Source organism: Struthio camelus, chromosome 3 (genome assembly GCF_040807025.1).
Source record: "Struthio camelus isolate bStrCam1 chromosome 3, bStrCam1.hap1, whole genome shotgun sequence".
Lineage (NCBI taxonomy): Eukaryota > Metazoa > Chordata > Aves > Struthioniformes > Struthionidae > Struthio > Struthio camelus.
Window position 1 is genome coordinate 38,110,487 of NC_090944.1, and position 19,574 is coordinate 38,130,060.

Consider the following 19,574-nt stretch of genomic DNA (forward strand, 5'->3'; position numbering starts at 1 on the left):
TTAATTCTAACCTTGTAATATAAAATGGATTGTAAAAATAAAGTCAAAATAGCAGAAAATTGGAAAGCTGTACCATGTAGAAAATTATAATATGGTAAAGATATTAAGAAAAAGATATTCTAGCATCATTCTAAAATAATGTAAGTATAGCTTTTTATAAGAAAATATTTATATCCATATGTTATGTCCTTATCACTATATAACCAGAATGCTTCTAGAATATACTAACATTATGATGATTACTATTGCTTTTGATTTTTTCTCTATTAGCCATGTTTTATGTAGTCGTTAATATTTCTAGTTAGAACTGAAGTACTCATGCATTTTTATATTCAAACGATAATAAAAATCAAGCCTTTACAGTAAAGCTAAAATCTCAGCTTGTCTTTCTCTTCCTGGGACACAAAGAATCCCAGTTACTACTAACAATATAATGCAATATTCACATTAATGAGAATTAATGTGCAGTCAGAAATCAGAATAGTGCTGTCCTTGGAAGTTTTCCAGACCCAGCTGGCAAAGCTTTGAGCAGCCTGGTCTGAACTCATAGCTGACCCTGCTTTGAGCAGGAGGTTGGACTAGAGACTTCCTGAGTCTCTTCACATCTGAATTATTCTTGTGCAAGAATGAAATTTTCCCTGGTAGCTTGACAGTTGAGGTTAATGGCAAAATGCAAGAGATCAGAATTGTGCAATGGGTGAAAGGAAACAGACAAGGCAAAAAAAAAAATTGAGCATGGTTAAATGCAAAATTGCTTGTGGACTCCATGTATTTTATGAAAGCCTAAACATTTTCAAAATCCTTAGGCTATTTAGTAACATTCTCTGCTCAAATTCAACTAACCTCACCAAAAAATCCAAAAAGAAAGTAAGTAAAAAACTTGGAAACTATCTTTGTGACTGATGAGAAAATGCATTATTGGTATACAGATGCCTTGGGAAGTTTATTTAGGCATTGATGCTTGGTTCATTTTAGTACTATAGCACAACAGCTTCACTTCACTATTTATTTCAAATTAAAACTTTGAATTAGTACAATTTGGAATAGTTCTTCAGGCTGACTTCGGGGAAGTAAGATAGGTCCAAGTCTTGTGATCAGAAAGACCCAGAGAGCTGTCCCATACATTTCTGTAATACAAACTGTCAAAAAAACTATGGAATTGCTGAGTAAAACTACTAGATATTTACTATGAAAGGTCAAATAAGTCTACTTTAGTGAATAAAATACTTTTTATGAAGTCACCTACTTCTTTAAAACCCGTTGAGGATAAAAGATAGAGTTTGCTTGCAGAGATAGCTTTACAGAACCTAAAAAACTCCATGGTGCTATTACTGTCATGCTTTTCAGAAATAAGAAGAAGCACAATTTTACAGTAACTGTTCTAACACATAGCATGTTGAGCTGTAGTAAGTGAAACCTTACCTCAGCAGTCAGTGCCTTAGATATTTACTGTCATGACTAATTGAGACCTCTAGACCCTTTTATATTCTGGACTGTATTTTTATCAAACCAGTTCCCAATCGTGACATTTTCTGAGTGCACAGCAAAAAAATCTACCATCAGAAATGCTTATCAAAATATTCCTATTTCATTTTTAACATTACCTTCTAGAAATACCAAAATATTTTAATATCAAAGAATTAGACATGAAGTACATTTGTAACTGACAGAAAGCTCAAAGAAATATCACAGAACCACAGAAGGCATTGTAAGGCATATTATTCCTTGTTTCTCTTGTGTTTCAAATAGTATGTCTGTATCCTAAGACAGATACTCATATGGTAGAGTTACCAGCCTGATAGCCTTCTCTGATGGAATGAGTGGCTGGGTAGATGAGGGCAGAGCAGTGGATGTTGTCTCCCTGAACTTCAGCAAGGCTTTTGACAATGTCTCCCATAACCAGGGCCAGCTCAGGAAGTGTGGGTGGGATGAGTGGACAGTGAAGTGGATTGAGAACTGGCTGGATGGCAGGGCTCAGAGGGTTGTGTGGTCAGTGGTGCAGGGTCTAGTTGGAGGCCTGTAGCAAGCAGCATCCCCCAGGGGTCAGTCCTGGGCCCAGTCTTGTTCAATGTATCCATCGATGACCCGGATGAAGGCACAGAGTGCACCCTCAGCAAGTTTGCTGATGATACTAAGCTGGGGGGAGTGGCTGACACACCAGAAGGCTGTGCTGCCATTAAAGAGGGACCTGGACAGGCTGGAGAGATGGGCAAAAGGCTGGAGAGATGGGCAAAGAGGAACCTCCTGAAGTTCAACAAAGGCTAGTACAGGGTCCTGCACCAAAGGAACAATAACTCCAGGCACCAGGACAGGCTGGGGGTTGACCTGCTGGAAAGCAGCTCTGCCGAGAAGGACCTGGGAGTCCTGGTGGACAACAAGTTAAGCATGAGGCAACAATGTGCGCTCTTGTGGCCAAGAAGGCCAATGGGATGCTGGGGTGCATTAGGCAGAGTGTTGCCAGCAGGTGGAGGGAGGTGATCCTCCCCCTCTCCTCAGCCCTGGTGAGGCCACCTCTGGAGTACTGTGTCCAATTGTGGGCTCCCCAGTCCAAGAGAGACATGCCACTACTGGAGAGAGTCCAGCGGAGGGCTCCAAAGACGATGAGGGGCCTGGAGCATCTCTCATATGAGGAAAGGCTGAGAGAGGTGGGGCTGTTGAGCCTGGAGAAGAGAAGACTGAGAGGGGATCTCATTGATATGTGTAAATATCTGAAGGGAGGGTGTCAAGAGGATGGGGCCAGACTCTTCTCCGTGCTGCCTAGGGACAGGACAAGAGGCAATGGGCGGAAACTGAACCACAGGCCACAGAACCATCTGAACATGAGGAAAAACTTCTTTCCTGTGAGGGTGAGTGAGCACTGGCACAGGCTGCCCGGAGAGGTGGTGGAGTCTCCTTCGCTGGAGATATTCAAAACCCGTCTGGATGCGATCTTGGGAAATATGCTCTAGATGACCCTGCTTGAGCAGGGAGGTTGGACTAGATGATCTCCAGAGGTCCCTTCCAACCTAAACCATTCTGTGATTCTGTGATTCTGTGTAATTTATAATTCCACAGGTTCTATCACAATTGCAGGAGTTACATCTGGTTACGCTTTATCTGTGGATTCCACAACAAAGGTTCAGCAATCTATCAAGCCATAATTAAAAGAAATATATTAAAAGAGGAAAGCTTGCTTGACAGAATACTATGAAATAAATCTATGAAATGGCCTTTGACTACTCTTTGATTTCCCTTTTAGATACTCAAACCCAATATGCAATCCTCAAAACTGTACCTCTACCAGAGAAGCTTGCTACATCTCGCTTTTGAAGTTTTTTATTGACTATACAAAGTTGGAAATTGAAAGTGAAAAGGTATAAAAAGGGGGACAAGAAGAGGAAGAAAGGAGACATCTTTTGACAGTGAAGAATGCTAGATACTGTAGCCAGTGAAAAGAATAAGGTCTAATATTGGGACTTTATTCAATTTTTTTCCCCAGAGGAGAAATTCAGAAAAGGCAAGATACTTTTTACTAACGTCCTTTTACTCTTCTGATAGAGTGAGCATGTGATTTGTGAAAAATATCATTTTTTCTGCAACTTGTGTAGCAGACTGGGTTTGATCTCTGAACTGCTCTCAGAAAGCTAATTCAGACTGTTATGAGTATTTCTGGAAAGGAAACTAATGATGTCCTTTCTTTGCCTACAGTTGCCGAACTACAATTTTCAAAAGTTTGATGTAACAGCAGATACTTCATAACTGTTTTGGAAGTTCTTTTGGCTGAACGGTATTAATCAGATGACTGAGGTCCACTGTTTATAATGGACAACATGACTACCTATGTGCTACTCATTTATTTACACAAATTCCTGAATGAGTGGACATAATTGCAAATGAATTTAAACAAAGCTGTAGGACTTCTAGAATATGCATTAATCTCTGCAACTACACTTGCACAACTTCATTGACTCTCTTACTGAAAATATCACATGCAATAAATTAGGAGTATCAAGAACGAGCTACTTGTTTTATTATACTTAAATAAATTTTTAAAAGTAAATGGGAAAAGTGAGATGTTTTCTTGAGAAAATCAGTCAACATGGTAACTGGTACTGGATAAAGGTTATAGTTAGCCACAGTGACATAGCACTTCTAATTAGGTACCAGGAAAATTCATCTGCTTTTTACTCTTTTCATTATGTAACTAGGTATATTCTGATAATATTTGCACTTAGAAATAAATTTACTCCTCTGACTATCAAAAAATCTTTTCTGGCTGCTGAAAAGTCTTTCTTGTATTTTGAACACTTAAAAATTTTATACTGCTTACAGTCAACATTTGTATGTTCATGTGTTTACATTTATATGTTTGTAAAATCACCATCTTTGCTTAGTCAATATTTTGGTAGATAAACGTATTCTGAACCTATAACACAGTAGAAGTCCATACGTGAAATCAGAAAAATTCTTAGATTATGAGCAATATTTTCTGTATTTATTATAAGACTCATAAAATCAATGTATTCTGGAATCATGCAAACAAAAACAGTTCCTGAATAAAATTTATTTAAAAGCTTATCTCTGTGCTAAAAGCTGATTATTTAAGAATGGTTCTTTCTTACTCAAAAGATCTATCTCCCATGTAGAATAATGTGTTTAGAGTTGCTTGTTTCTTTCCTACATCTGCAGTAAAAATTCAAGAGTTCATATGTTCCCAAACCTTAAAATTCATCGCATCAACCAATGAAGGGTTGATCATTTAGACAAAATAGGAATAGATCCAGTGACTCAGGAGATCTGTTATAATTTTATGTTGCTATGTCCAACACTTTTAGGCACCATCAAAGTACAAACTGTAAGCAACTACAACTGTGATGTTGAATAAAGCAGCTATTTCTAGTTCGGACTTTCAGCCACTGATTTTTTCACTGTTAGTTCTATAAGCCAGGCCAGACATTTCTCACGTAAAATGGATGGGAGGTAAGGAATGAGAATGATCAGAATAGGGAATGACGGAGTTCAGGCAATTTTGTAGATAACTGGTTACCTAGAGACTTCTTGTTATGTTACTGCTAAGTGTCTTTGTGGTCCCTAACCATTAAACACCCAAGATACTTTTCCAGGCCTCTGTCTTGCAACATAAATGTATAATGCTACTTCAAATAAATCAATATTTTTTCCTTCAAAAATATAGGATGTCAAAAAATAAATCTTTAAATCCTAAGTCTTCCTGTATACTTTCTCTCTTCAGCTACCAAGTGCCTTGTAACAGCAACATGAACTGCTTATATAGTAGAATTTTGAGATCAATATCTCTGAAATACTACAGTAAAGAAGTGTTCTCAAAGTTCAGCATACAATTACAATTATTTATAATTTTCTTCATAGATCACAGGGCAAAATTTGGCTGGAATCTTTGTTAATTTGCTTAAGGGGCTACAGTATAGCTACAGAAAAAAGGGATGTGTTTCAAGATTATGTCTGATATTATTTAAACAGCACGGTTGTTATCCTTAAATTTAACAGGTACACATAATAGGCTACAATATGCTGTTTATTATAGGAACACTGAAACCGAGCAATATATAGACATTTTTGTTACCTTACAATTTCCCTGTCATTTATAGTTAGAAAAAAGACTGGGGACTGGACTGATGACCTGTTTTAACAGCGCAGCTGTACAAGTCCCTGTTTGTAAAGGTGAATAGAAACAAAAATATCAATGCTTTCCAGATTCATAAGCACTTTTGAGGCTTCAGCGACTTAAAGGAACAGGATTTAGTCATTCAGTTAAATGCCAAGTAAAAGCTGAAAGTCATCTTAAATTCAAAGATTATGGCAGAATAATAGAAGGATCATCTGCAGATAATTCTAAGGTAAAAATAAAGACCAAAATTTAGTATTCTGTCCCGTGACAAAGAAAAGATCACATTAAGCATGATTTAAGATAGAAGAAAGTAAGATGTTCCTTGCATTGAAAATATTGTATTTCAGACATAATTCTTAACAAAAAGTATAATTGCTCCTTGCTACCTGACATGTTCTGCAAAGACTGATATTGAATAATTTAACTTAAACAGAAGATGAAAATCAGTATGGCTAATTCATCAACATCTTCAAAAATATCTCTTTTTTAATATAAAGATAATGACTGTACATAGTCTGAACGATACACTTAGGTACTGTCTTTTAGAGCCTCTTGAAAACATCTGAAACATTAGAAAACGGTGCAGGAACATGTGAACTTTTCAGGGGACAGCATTTACATTTTTTCCAAGACGAGATCATGACACTGTTCTACAAAGTAAAAGATGAATGTTACAATTCTGACTCTCAGATATGCACGGTCTTTTATTCGATTTTGTTCTTCTAGATACTTCAGCTACCCAAGTCATACCAATCCTCCACTTTTAATCAGTTATCCGGCTGCAGACTAGTTTTACTCCTTGGTCCATGAAACTCAAATCAACAATAAAAAGTCCATTGTGTCAGGCAATGTTTCTTGTCTATTTCTGTCTGTGAATATCCTAATTATTGGATTCAGTACGCTCATTGATGTACTGAATAAAGAAAGACTTTTAACAAAAGAAAAATTCATACTTGAACCAGAACAACTACACCCCAAAACCTTTATCAAACGGAACAGTATCAATACATTATATATCAGAGACCTTACTGTACTTACAAGCTTACTGTAGCTAGTAGAAGTGCTGCTGACCAACCAGAGGGAAAAGTTTATTCTTTCCAGATGCTGGTAACAGAAGATGAATGAATCAGACTAGCTCCCCTCTTACAGATGAAAAAAGAACCAACATAGTAGTTTTACATAATGACACTGACAACAACATGAAATGATTTTTATATTAAATTAGGAAATCTGTTTATTTTACTGCTTTGTTGATTATGGGGCAAGTTTTGTTTTACCCTCTCTTGATAAATCCTGTATTTATAATACTAACCAACCAATGCTAACTTAATTCAGAGAGCAGATGAGTCTGCCCGGCTAAATCTGTAAATATTATGTGAAAAGTTTAGAGAAGTTAATTAAATGCAATATTCCAGCTCCAGTGATTTTCTTTTTCTGAAATATTAATGACACATACAGTCATTTCTACTTCTCTCAAGTTCACTCATATGTATTTTTCATCACAAGCTTAAAAAGCCTAGTCACCACCAGCTTCAGATTGTATTAGAAGTCATATATGGATTGCAGACACTACAGTACAAGCCTCCCCAGCAAGCATTTCAGTAATAAAGCTAATGACAGATAGATGGACAGACAGAGAGATATCTAAAATGACAGAGACAGAAAAAGTAAATTCAATGGAATCTAATGATTTAGGATAATGTGTTTTTAGAGGCACCAACTGCCTCAGCTCAGATACCCTATTAACAGCAACTTAAATGTCACTATCGTAATAGTTACCAAAGAAAATGTAAAATAGAAGAAAGAGTATCATAACAAGACAAGTGAATTTGTAATCTCTTCTGAGATGTGGGGTTTGTCATCTCAAGCAGGTAGCACTTGAGGGGCACCCTTTGTCTTCCAGCTACAAAAAAATTCAAGGCCAAGGTATCTAACGAAGTCTAGAGGAGGCTCTGAGCCAGTTAAGAGGAAAAGCATTAGAAATCCAGCAGAGACACATAATCAGATTTTGATCATCTGCACAATACTTGACATTTTGTTGTCTTAAGTGACATTTGGATTTTTGTATAGAAACTGGTCAGTTGGCAGAGCCTCAAAGAATAGGCCTTTACTTCAGTGCAATCCTTCCAAAAATATGCTGGTTGAAAGTAATTCACTATTTCTAGAGTAATAGTAGGCAGTACATTCTATATGTTCCTTGGTGTTTCTTTATAATATGAATATATCTATGCACAAGACTACAGCCATAACTGCCCAAAATATTAATTGTGTAACTAATTTGATGTATGACACAAAAGGAACATGAGCAGGAAATGAAGGGTACAGGTAATAAAATATTAATTAAATGGAGACATGAAAAAGGTACGATATAAACAGAAAAAAGTAAATATAATGCTATTCTAGATACTGATACTTCTACTGTGCCTAGGCTAGACTTTGATTTGAAGATAATTTCTTTATTGTCCTTTATCCTAAAGAGTTCAACCACTTGATTATACTGTTAGAAATTCAGAACCACGACAGTGCTAGTATTTGGTGGGTTTAAAGCGTTTTTTTTTTTTTTTTTTTTTTCATTATCTAAAATTCCAAAGCCTGGTAGTCTCAGAAACTGTACAGCTACCTTTTCTATAGCACAGGTGACATAAACCAATACAAATTGCAAAATCAGGTAGGAAAAATTAGGAAAAATTATTTGCAATCGTTCAAAATGAAAGTTTTCAAAATCTCAACTGTTTGTAAATTGCTTTACAAGTCTACATGCTTGTCAGCAAAACATACATTTGACATACTTTCTTTGTTCACAGAGTCACTGAAAATGTTTTTTGAAGCATCAGTTTCATTGTAATAAATGGGATTATTTTGTATTTAGTTGATGAAATGCTTTCTGTAAAGCGTCTCAAGTAATCTCAAGTACAAACTTCTTTCCTGTGCGGTGAGTGAGCACTGGAACAGGTTGCCCGGAGAGGTTATGGAGTCTCCTTCCCTGGAGATATTCAAAACCTGTCTGGATGCGATCCTGTGCAACATGCTCTAGATGACCCTGCTTGAGCAGGGGGCTTGGAGTAGACTATCTCCAGAATGCCCTTCCAACCTTGGCCATTCTGTGATTCTGTGAAGAAGAAACTGTCAACACAAAGAGTACCTTCCTCCTTGCTAAAAGGCTCCAGATACTCACAACTTGCCGTAACACCCCACCACTGCCACCAGAATGAAATCACTGAATCAGAATCAGAAATCACCAGAATCAGAAATCACTGACCTTAGGACCAAGAAGAGCAGGGGAAGGACATCAGGAGAAGGGATAGAAAGTAAGAAGTGTGTGTATAAGACCTTTAATTGTATTATTATTATTACTGAATCTTTCTGAATCTTTTTCTGTAGAGACGTACTCTTTCTGTAAGAATTATACCTAGACTAACAACGATTCTAATTAGACTGTATACGTGATGTGTATTTCTTCTTTGCCCCAAAACAAGATTTTGAGTGTTACAATGACACAGAATATAGATCACTTCTTTTAGAAAGGGGTTACCAATTTTGGCTTTTAGACTTAAGGCACGGACAACAGTAACATTTTCAGACTCCTTCTCTTTGCCACTAAACAATAAATGATAATATGCTGTAAGAAAGAAGCAGTAATAATCTGACATGATTTAGTACAGAAATCATTTCACCTCTTAAATGCTGTAAAAAATAGAAATATTGTAAAAGGTATTTACTGTTTGTGGGTGGAAAAATTCAAATGTTTGAAGACTGCATTTCAGCATCTGTATTTTGTTCCTATAATAAGGTATAGTAAATAATAAGGCACTTGATAAATTTCTGGACAAGATTAAATGATAAAATTATCTTGAGCTTGAACCTATTCCTTCTAGGTCTACAGTGAGATGTTCTACCATAGTCCTTCCGAATATTAAAGATCCATATATAACATTTTTCTGTAAATGGGGTGTTATCTAATTCCTAAGGAATTTGATGGTTTGCCTAAAAAAATCACAAAAAAACAACCTTATCATAAAAATTAGAATTTTAGCAGTGAGACAGTATTATCTCCAATTATAAACGATATGGTTGTATTACATATAAACAGTGGCTCAGGAAACAATTAAGGTATTTTTGATTTTAGGTACTAATTTTAGGCAGAAATACAATTGCCAATACTACAAAATTCTTCAGGTATTATTCAGTTGTAAAATCAGGAAACAAGGTAGATGGCAAAATTTGTAGTAAACAAAAGTTCTCAGAGCCTTAAACCACTAGTATATACTCTTCCTACTGCATGGCACATTGATGTGGAATATTCAAAATCAAATGATTCACAGAAGCTAATTTTACTGAAGTTTGCCTCATAATTCAGAAAAGTAAAGTTTTGCTCTGATAAGACCTTACTTTGAAATCAAACTTTTTTCACTCAGTTCTGGGTCAGCTAACACCTCAAACTTTTTCCAGTTTATGCTTGCTCTCAAAAAGAAATGGAAGAGGCTGCAGATCGAGCTGTGCAACTTCATTTTTAAACCCTTAGTTCAGAGTTAGTCTAACTGGTACATTGCACAGTGGATGTCGAAATAGTTACACACTGAGGGGAAAAACACTGGTTATAATCAAGTGATGGACAGTCTATCACTAATGTTTGAGAGAATGCTTCAGTGTTTGAGAGTCACTTGCGTATCACACCACCCTTTTTAATAAGTAATTAACCCTACATAGAAAACAACTATCCTTGTAAAGGTACTAAACAGTAAATACGTTGTAATATTAATAGTTATATGTAATAGTAAACAAATACTATAGCTGAGAAAAAACTATTTTCCTTTGCAAAGTGGGTTTGGAAAAAGAACTCAAGTCAAACTACTTAGTCAATAATGAAAAATCATAAAAGAAAAGCACAGCTGCAGGTTGCTTGTTCCTTTTCAAATTAACACCTGGAGTCTCATAAGCCTTTTAAGTATAGGCGACTGTAACTAGGAATTCTTACAGAAATATATATATAAAGGTAAAGTCAATGGTTTTAAAATTCAGTTATTAAAGTACAAATATGCAACAACACTATCTTATGCATCTAAGTTTCTATGACATGGAACAAATACTGTTAAGAATATAGCTTCTAAAGGGAATATTCCGGAAATTTTTTTTTTAAGTTTTAGGCAAGAGAATTATACCTATTTTTTCTAAATTTTGGTGAAATGTAAAAAGGAAAATTTTGAAGAATACTGCACAAACTGTGTACATTGATTAAGGTTTACAGTAAATGGAATAAGGATATATAGCTATACAGATATTCCCTAAGCTTTACTTGTTCTTTGTTCTGGGGAGAAATTACATTTTTCTCAGTTCAGTGGATGCCAGTTGAGTCCTTTCTAATCTTACGAACTTATCTGATATTCATCGAAGGCCAGGACGAGTAGAAAAAATCATTTTATGCAAGAAGTATGTAGAAATGATGCAACTTAAGGCAGACAACTATAAATATTTCTGAAAACACTGCCACATGATGCCATGTGTAGTCAGGTTCCTTAAGTTAAATATATCAAAGCATTAAGTATAAGTTAAATATATCAAAGCATTAAGTATGTCTTGTTTGTTCTGCTACATGCAGACCAGGTAACTATTCTTGGAAGAGATTTTCAAGAAATTTCAGTATATCTCCATCTATTAAATATTTTGTCACTTGTTCCATAAAAATGTAAAGATTAATACTAAAGGCAACAGTTTCAATTCGACAGGTCAGTAAAGTCAAGGTGTCTTTATGGTTATGCACAAATCCAAAAGAGAATTAGCATTTTACTGTGTTTCTAAAATTTACTCTCTGTCTACAGTACTATTTTTTGCCTTGGCTGGATTCAGAAAATATTGATTTTCCCTGCACTATATAACCTCTCTTTTCAGGTGTTTCAGCTGAATATCTGAGTGACTAAAGAAATTATAAATCAAGCATGAATGTAAATACAGTCTTGAGCTACTTAGCGAGAATTGGATCAAAGATCTATTTGAATTAATATTGATTTCTCCTCCAATAAGCAGATGATTCCCGGTACTCTTCCTTGATTTAGTTGAGGCCATTGCAATGAAATTAAAAACATGTAATACCTGTGAAATAGCCTTCTTCACTGTAGCAGAGAATAGACTATACCTGTGAACCCAGGGAGACAGAAACACTGATAGCCTCCAAGCCTGTTGATGCAGCTTCCTTCATGTAAGCAAGGCAAAGTTTCACATTCATTTACATCCATCTCACAGAGAGACCCATAGTATCCAGGTGTACAATTACAGAGGAATCTTCAGAAAAGTGAAAATCAGATAAGTCAACAGAAAATAACAATATGTTCGATTTCAACATTGTGAAGCTATCCATACGTTCCAGTGTCAAGTTGTGGTCTCCTAATCACCAGCCACGTTAAAATAATTAACAGAGTTTCCTTATTTTCATGTCTCTGAAGTAAGCAGAGTGATTTATTGTTTTTTAAATTAGTAGGAAAACTGCACACAATAGTTTTAGTTGCAGCTATGGGGAATGACATAAGGACTAAAGTTCTTTTGACACAAGTCTCTGAATAGCTGTAGAATGCCATGGATACAAATACAAAATGTAGTATTTTGCCCTGTTTATAATTTACAATTTAGTAAACATTTACATTAGAAAACGTCATTGTTTGAAGCTAAAAAGAGAGCTATAGGAAATTAACTTAAATCAATATTCCTAACTCTACTTCACTCTTATTCCAAATTAAAAAAAATAAGGAGGAAAAGAAGAGGTATGCTTAACCCAGTTTCTCTTTTATTTTCCTTTTGGGTGACCTAAGAAGCAAATACTTGAGTCAGCAGGATTTGCCTACTTCATCTTAACATAGAATCCTTGTCATACACTGTTAAGTTAAACCTCAAGGCAGTGAGTAGGCTTTATAAATGAGGAAATCTGAAGGTTTTTTTTTTTTTTTTTCATCTAGTTGTAGTAGCTCACCTATTTATGAGATCTAGGCAAGTTCCATTATTTTTGCACGGTCTTGATAAACATTCATTAATCTCCACTTCACACAGTGTTCCAGTAAAGCCATGCTGGCAGGAGCATCTAGCAAGAAATGTCATAATTTTACTTTTTAGTCTAATTTAAAAAGAATACTGAAAAATATGTGCTGGATTTTAAAGGATGAAAATTAGCAGAAAGTTCAAAATTATGTTTGATTTCTTCTAATCATCAGAAAATGCTGTATTTTAGCACCTCCCCCTGGCAGTCACTGCCTTGCAAATAGCAGCCTTTGTATCATGGGTCTGGGATGGGAGCAGCTGTCACACTGCAGCTGGCAGTGCCAGGGAGGGAAGCAGGCTAGCGTAAGGAAACATCAAAATAATCCTAGTAGGCCCAAGACCCCAACTATGAACACCACACTCCTCTTGGGAAGACCAACATGTCAGGACTCCACTCCCATCCCCATCCCACTTCTTTCTGAGGAAGACTAAAACCATTGATCTCAGGCCCAAAGGGACATTGGAGGGTGATCATCACACTAAAGAGAAAGGGTAGATAATTTTAAGTTTTCTTGTGTAACAATTTTGTTTTGTATTGATTTTGACTATGAGTATTAATATTACTATAACTGGACTAATAATAACTATCTATTATATTTTGATTAGCTTATGAAGATTTTAATTATCCTGACAATAAATTCTCAGGTTCATCTATAGGGTGTTTTCCTTTGGCAAGATTTTGAACATAATATAACAGGGCAATGAGTCAAACCCATCACAAAAAAAAGACATATTAGAGCACTGAAGAACTGTAAAGATAACACAGACAAAGGACCAAAAAGTAGCTGAATGGTAAGTATCCATGTATCATACCGGATATCTGTTGTTCAGAGAATTTTCCTCACCTGTAATAGCTAACCCCATCCACACAGAGACCCTGATGCTGGCATGGATGGGAGGCACACTCATCAATGTTGACTTCACAGTAAGTACCTTCAAATCCTGAAAGAGAGATTACACTGAGTGTGAATGAGTGAATTCTACTATATAATGTGAGTACTAAGGGTTGCAGATCCTCCTGATGGTTACCAGTCTGAGCTCAAGACCAACTTAGATAATGCATATGTCTGGTTTTGAGAAACCCTAACCGGTCTTGAACCTGTTCAAGGGCTGGAAGAAACTTCATTGGTGACTATCCCTTCTCTTGGGAGCTGCATCTAAGTGGAGGCTCTTTGTCCTTAGCGCCCAGCTGAGTTCTGTTGCAGCCATGCCCACGTCCCGCGACGTACCCTGTTGATCTGGACCCTGACCTTGGCCTGTGGACTAGCTCCTTGGCTTGACCTCAGACCTGCCCCATCCCTGTACACTTCCCTGGTGATCTGGCATGCTTGGCTGACCCTGGCTACTGTTGTTGGCCCTGTGCTTGCTCAACTTTTGTTGGATGGCGTCCCTGGTGGTCAGGCCCCTGCCCCTGGAGGCCTTGTCTGGACTCCTGGCTCCCCTTCCCTCATAGAGCAGCCAGCCCTCGATACTCCCTGACACTCAGATCAGCAGCAGCAAAGACCTCAGTGGCTGCCATCCTAACGGAATTTTCTCCAAATATCTTTATTCCTTAGCTTTAACAAGCGACGTTCCTTTCCTGAGATTATAAGAAGTCTATCGCATGATAAAGTACCAGAGATACTAGATGTGGATGAAACAAATGAGCACCTATTAGGGAAAAGTAACCCATTTTAGTGGACTTAAGAGGTTTTCTTTGGGAGTGTGGGACAATTTCAAAACCTAAAAGCTTATTCAGTAATTAACATATTCTAGTTCATAATGGTAGTTAAAGAGACCACATTTATTCATAGTCAGTAGAAGAAGAAAAATACTTAACTGATTTGAATATCTAAATAAAAGGAAAAATGTGATTATGATCTTATCTGCACAGTACATCACTTGCATGGTACATACCTGTGTAAATATCCCAAAATATACATTAAACTAAAGAGAAAGAAGATATTTTTCTGAGTGATATGCTACAAACACTATTTTTGCTCTTAGAAAGCATATCACACCATAAAATACTCACATAAAATAGCTATTATCCTAAATAAACAGTTATGCTAAAATGAAATACAGTGAATATCAAGAAAGTTTGGCTAATGATGGACACTGAAGTACCTCATCTAAGTCAAAATCAAATATTTATTCTTCACAGTCTAACATAAAATATAATGAAATTAAAATGAGTATTTCCACTGAATTTGGAAATTATTTTATTAGATTTTCATGAGACATCTCAGATATACTCTTTCTTAGTCAGAAATGAAGAAAATTTCTGGAAATTGAAAAAACTCAATTTCCTGCAGTTCCTGCAGTTGATTTACCAGGCTGCAATATATAACTGGATCTTCCCTTTTATCTTTTCAGATTTTCTTGATTCAGTGTGATTCAGCCGAAGACACGTGGTTGAAGACAGGGCTACTGCATGACCGGTAGTATCTCTGGCCTGGATAAGTCTTTTCTGAATGGTGCTGGGTTCAGGAAATGCTAGATGTTGTCAAGACTAGTTCTTATCCTACTACTTCCCTGTCAATGCTAGACCAATCCTTGACACATTTCACAGGTCCTTCACCTGTTCTGACTAACCTATATGTAGAAAACAGATATCCTACAGTATAAAACACCTGGAAACAGGTTGAAAAAAAGGGAACACCAAGAACAGCTGCTTCAAAAAGTGTCTTCATATTAAAGGTAGAACCGGCCTGTACTGAAAAATACAGGAAACATAAAGGTCCAGGGAGGTTTATAGCTTGCCAATAAATGTTATCTTTTGTATGGAATTAATTGTATTCTGTATTATTTGCTTTTCTACCATATTTTTACATCGACGTAGTCATAAACTATTCCTATCATGCTACTACCATTATGACCACACTAACAACAGGTTTCACAGGAGTGTCTGTAACAGAGTTGGAAAATGAAGCTGGGAATGTATCTCAACCCAGCTCTTTAATTACAGTTATCTACTCTCTTGATGTTACTTCTTTTTTTGTATGGCTGATGATACAACATTTTCTAGAAATATCTGAGTGTGAAATGATATTTATCTTCTATGTGCATAATATTTTACAAAACCTCCTGGAAAGAACTGCCATAATAGAGGATAAAAAAATCTCCAGCAGTAGGAGTGCAGTGGACTGCTCTAAAGTAGCTTCCTCAGCATAGGCAACGCTGTTAAATTCAGAATGCTTTAGCCTATTATCTGCAAATGGGCCAGAACCAGAGCCAAGGACTGAAATACTTTTGATAGCTGCAGTGTGTGCAATTTGCAGCTTAACAATGTAACTTAAGCCTTCATCTATTATTTGCTTGCAGTTTACTTGAGGAAAAAAATAAAGGTAAAAGGACTACGAACTGATTCTTGGCATGCTAGTTCACTACTCTAGCCCAGTATTAGAAGTGGTTAGATCAAGTAGACAGCAGTCACTGACAATAAGTTGTTTTCAAGAGTTGTTCTTTTGATACATGCCACCCCAGTGCTACTGAGCAAGAATAGAAAAGGTGGGAACATATTTCTGTATCTCTGGTTTGATTAATGAATCAGAGGGCATGCAGAACGTGAGACCACGGCAACAGGAGCATTTCTAGCCAATTTCCTCTTTCGTGACTTTTCCTTTATTGATTTTGTTTATTTCATTTATTATTATTATAATTTTTGACATTTCTGAAACTAAATTTTGCTGCAGAGTAGCAGCATATATGTCAATGGGCAGGGGAACTGGAACTTCATTGAAAAGAAGTACACTGAAAGTAAATGTGTATAAAATTTTAAGTAACTCATATATAGGCAGTTTTTTAGTTTTATAAGGAAACTGGAAGAAAAGGGCGTGATGCTAACATAAAGTAAACCTGAAAAAACACTAAAAGAATACTAACAGAACTTACATAGATTACCTTATTATTTTGTGATTCTATATATTATTTGTGTATCTATCTTTTTTAAAAATACTACAGTTGTCAGATTAAATTACATAAAAAGGAAAATGGAAGGCATTCACCATTCTGTTTCCCCTTACATGGTTATGAATGTTTTATAGTCTTTCTCTGGTAAATAATAATGAGGTGAGCACAAAAAGCACTATTTAGATACATTTCTGACTAAAGCAGCACACATTTTTCCAGCCTATAGCAAAATACAGCTACCTTGAAATCACACAACTGAGGCACACATACAGTGGTCATCCTATTTTATGTATTATTCCTACAAATGGAAAAAATGCAGGTTTCATTACAAAGTATCACCAGGTACCCTGCTACATTGTGAAATCGTAACTATGTTTTCAATCTACTATTGAATAAATATTGTCTCTTCTTAACTGAAATGCACTAGCTCAGTCATTTTAAAAAAACTAAAGGTCAATCTCATTTTTCTTAATAATATATATTGATAAAAATATTTTTAAAATAATATTGAACTTTTTAGGTAATAATTTACAACTGCTTTATAGCTAACGTTGATTTAGCTGATTTACAACTAAAATAAAGCAAAAATTTTTGAACTAATGTAGCAATTTTGAAACATGCTGGCAACTTTTACAGAGTATCTCAGCTAAAAGTTTTGCTTTCAACTAAAATGTTAAGCAGAAATATTCATTTCTGCTTAAAAGGATATGAAAAATACTAAAGAGGAACTGATTTAAGGAAGGGATTACCTTGGTAGCTTATTTACACCCTGGTTATTGAAGCTTCAGTATATCTCATGGGTTTAACATACATGGCCTCATGGAGTTCTTGCATTTTACATTATCCTCAAGCATATTTTAAAGGGTAAAGTAATACATTAGTATTTTTATTTATAAACTGCTGCCACATATTCCTGTGACCTTCTATGATGTTATAATTAATTACAACTAATTAACTACAATTAATGTATGAATGTAATTTTTACACAGTGGTGTACACATTTCCAGATTTTTTCATATATTGTAAGAAGAAAGAATAAAAAAGATAACTCAAGAAAATAAAGCGGATGTTTTCTATTTAAACTGACTTAAAATATTTAAAACGTTAACTATACTACTAAGAATAATGCAATCAGTTGAAAAGGAATTTACATTACCTACATTAGCATTCACTTAGTACTGCCAACAAAATATACTTCATTTTAATACTTAATTTGTAGTTCATACTGCAAATATAATTCATTCATTTGAGTTACAAAACAGAAAGATTTCTATTTATTTTAAGCATATCATTTTATAAAGTGGTAGATTACTTGAAAGATTGAAAAAATGCATCTTGCTCTAATGTAAGTTACTGTAACAATATTTAGTATGACATGTATGAAAATAATAGACATTTAAATGCCTCCACTTGCTGCCTTTGCTCAGGCAAATCAGTCAAACTTAGAATTCGAACTGTAAATCAATAGCATATGCAAATGATTTGATGTAGCTCTCCTGCAAAATACTTTACAAAGTATCTTTTCCTCCTTTCAAACACGAGTGAGACACTAATAATGGAATTTTTGACCTCAGTGCTTTCTATGTGGAAAATTTCAATGTCTTCTGAAGTCAATTCAACACATTCTAAACTTCTAAATAAAAGAATACACCTAGTCAATAGTAAAGAGCAAATGGCACACAGTCACTTGCGAATACAGAATTACATTAGAAATCTGCTCAAAATTTCCAGTTTTGTGTTCAAGTAATTATCCTAATAGGGAAGGATAACCTGAAGGGGCTTCTTCACTGCTTTTTTTTTTTTTTTTTTTTTTTTTTAATTTTCCAGGTGGCCAATATAAAGATTAGACTATTGTCACTGTAAAATCCAACAAATAAATAGATTCATTTGTCAAACATTTTAAATTATTTTTTACTATATCAGTGAAGCTGAAGTAAAATGTGATTAGACTCTCATAGGTATTACAGTACTTTCAAACCAGATCTTTCTCAAAAAATAATGTTACCTACATTTTTAAAAATCATAGGGAGACAGCATTTCATTTAAAATATATGTTTATTTCTAATATCAGAGTAAAAAAGGTACAGGTTTTTTTGAGGAGATACAATGAATCTCAGAAACAATGCCAGTTTGCATAGTAACAGACAGTAACTTCAAGACATCCTGAAATTAATATAGATGAAAAACAACAGGAAATGATTGTGATTCTTTGACTGTGTCAGAAAATTTTTTTAACGGTTGAAGTGGCATGAAAGTGACTTTTATAATACAAGCTCTAAAAATATCTGTGTTCTATGCAGAACGTTACAAAATTAACTCTTCCTATTCCCAACTACTAGTTTTTTCATTCTCCAGAATCAAAGTACTGCATTAGAGCTAGTAGGTCCAGCAGTATGTTCAGATTTGTTTGCACTCTGTCTGCAGGCAGAATGATATACTTACTACAGGTTACAGAAATTCCAGCATCCTGTGGTAGTTTTGCAATCAGTGCCAATGATGAAACATTAAATGCTGTTACTTAAGATGAGACACATTATATTGTTCCTCTTGCTTATAAATAATGCAAACAGCTACTGTGTGTCTCAATTCTATCTATCTGTGGGACTTGTGTGGTCTGCAAAGTGCAGGAACGCACAGAGTGGAGCAACACATCTGCTGTTACAAAACCACAAAGTCTTCCTTTTGGAAAGAGTACATAGAGGATAAAGAAAAAACAGGATGGCTAATGTCAGTACAGAGTCCAGTTATTGTTTCTGCTTAGACAGGACAGGGTATTCCCCTTAGATCTGTTATTGACCCTTCTCCCCAGAACCTGACACTGAGTTTCCCTAGAACCTTCTAACTCATGCAATTCCTTTTGTATAAACCTATTATGCAGGTATTCTCAGCTTCTAGTTTTACATCTTCAAAGATATCACAGAAGGAAAGTACCCAGGATTCACTAATACATAATTTAGTCATACAGATTTGGGCCCAGATTTTTAATATGTCTGACTGTCACTAAAAATTGCTGAAGTCATGCCTTCTTGATGAC

The 19,574-nt window shown here is 35.5% G+C and overlaps 1 protein-coding gene across 1 annotated transcript in view; it reads right to left on the bottom strand.

The window, feature by feature from the left end:
• The window catches only part of EYS (eyes shut homolog), a 1,042,686-nt gene that overhangs the window by 541,623 nt on the left and 481,489 nt on the right, over window positions 1-19,574 (bottom strand). Inside the window, exons 25-27 of the mRNA XM_068937477.1 lie at window positions 13,495-13,591; window positions 12,585-12,692; window positions 11,757-11,902 (exon numbers count right to left, since the gene is read on the bottom strand). Coding sequence (XP_068793578.1) covers window positions 11,757-11,902; window positions 12,585-12,692; window positions 13,495-13,591 — 351 coding nt within the window. The remainder of the gene's footprint in view (window positions 1-11,756; window positions 11,903-12,584; window positions 12,693-13,494; window positions 13,592-19,574) is intronic.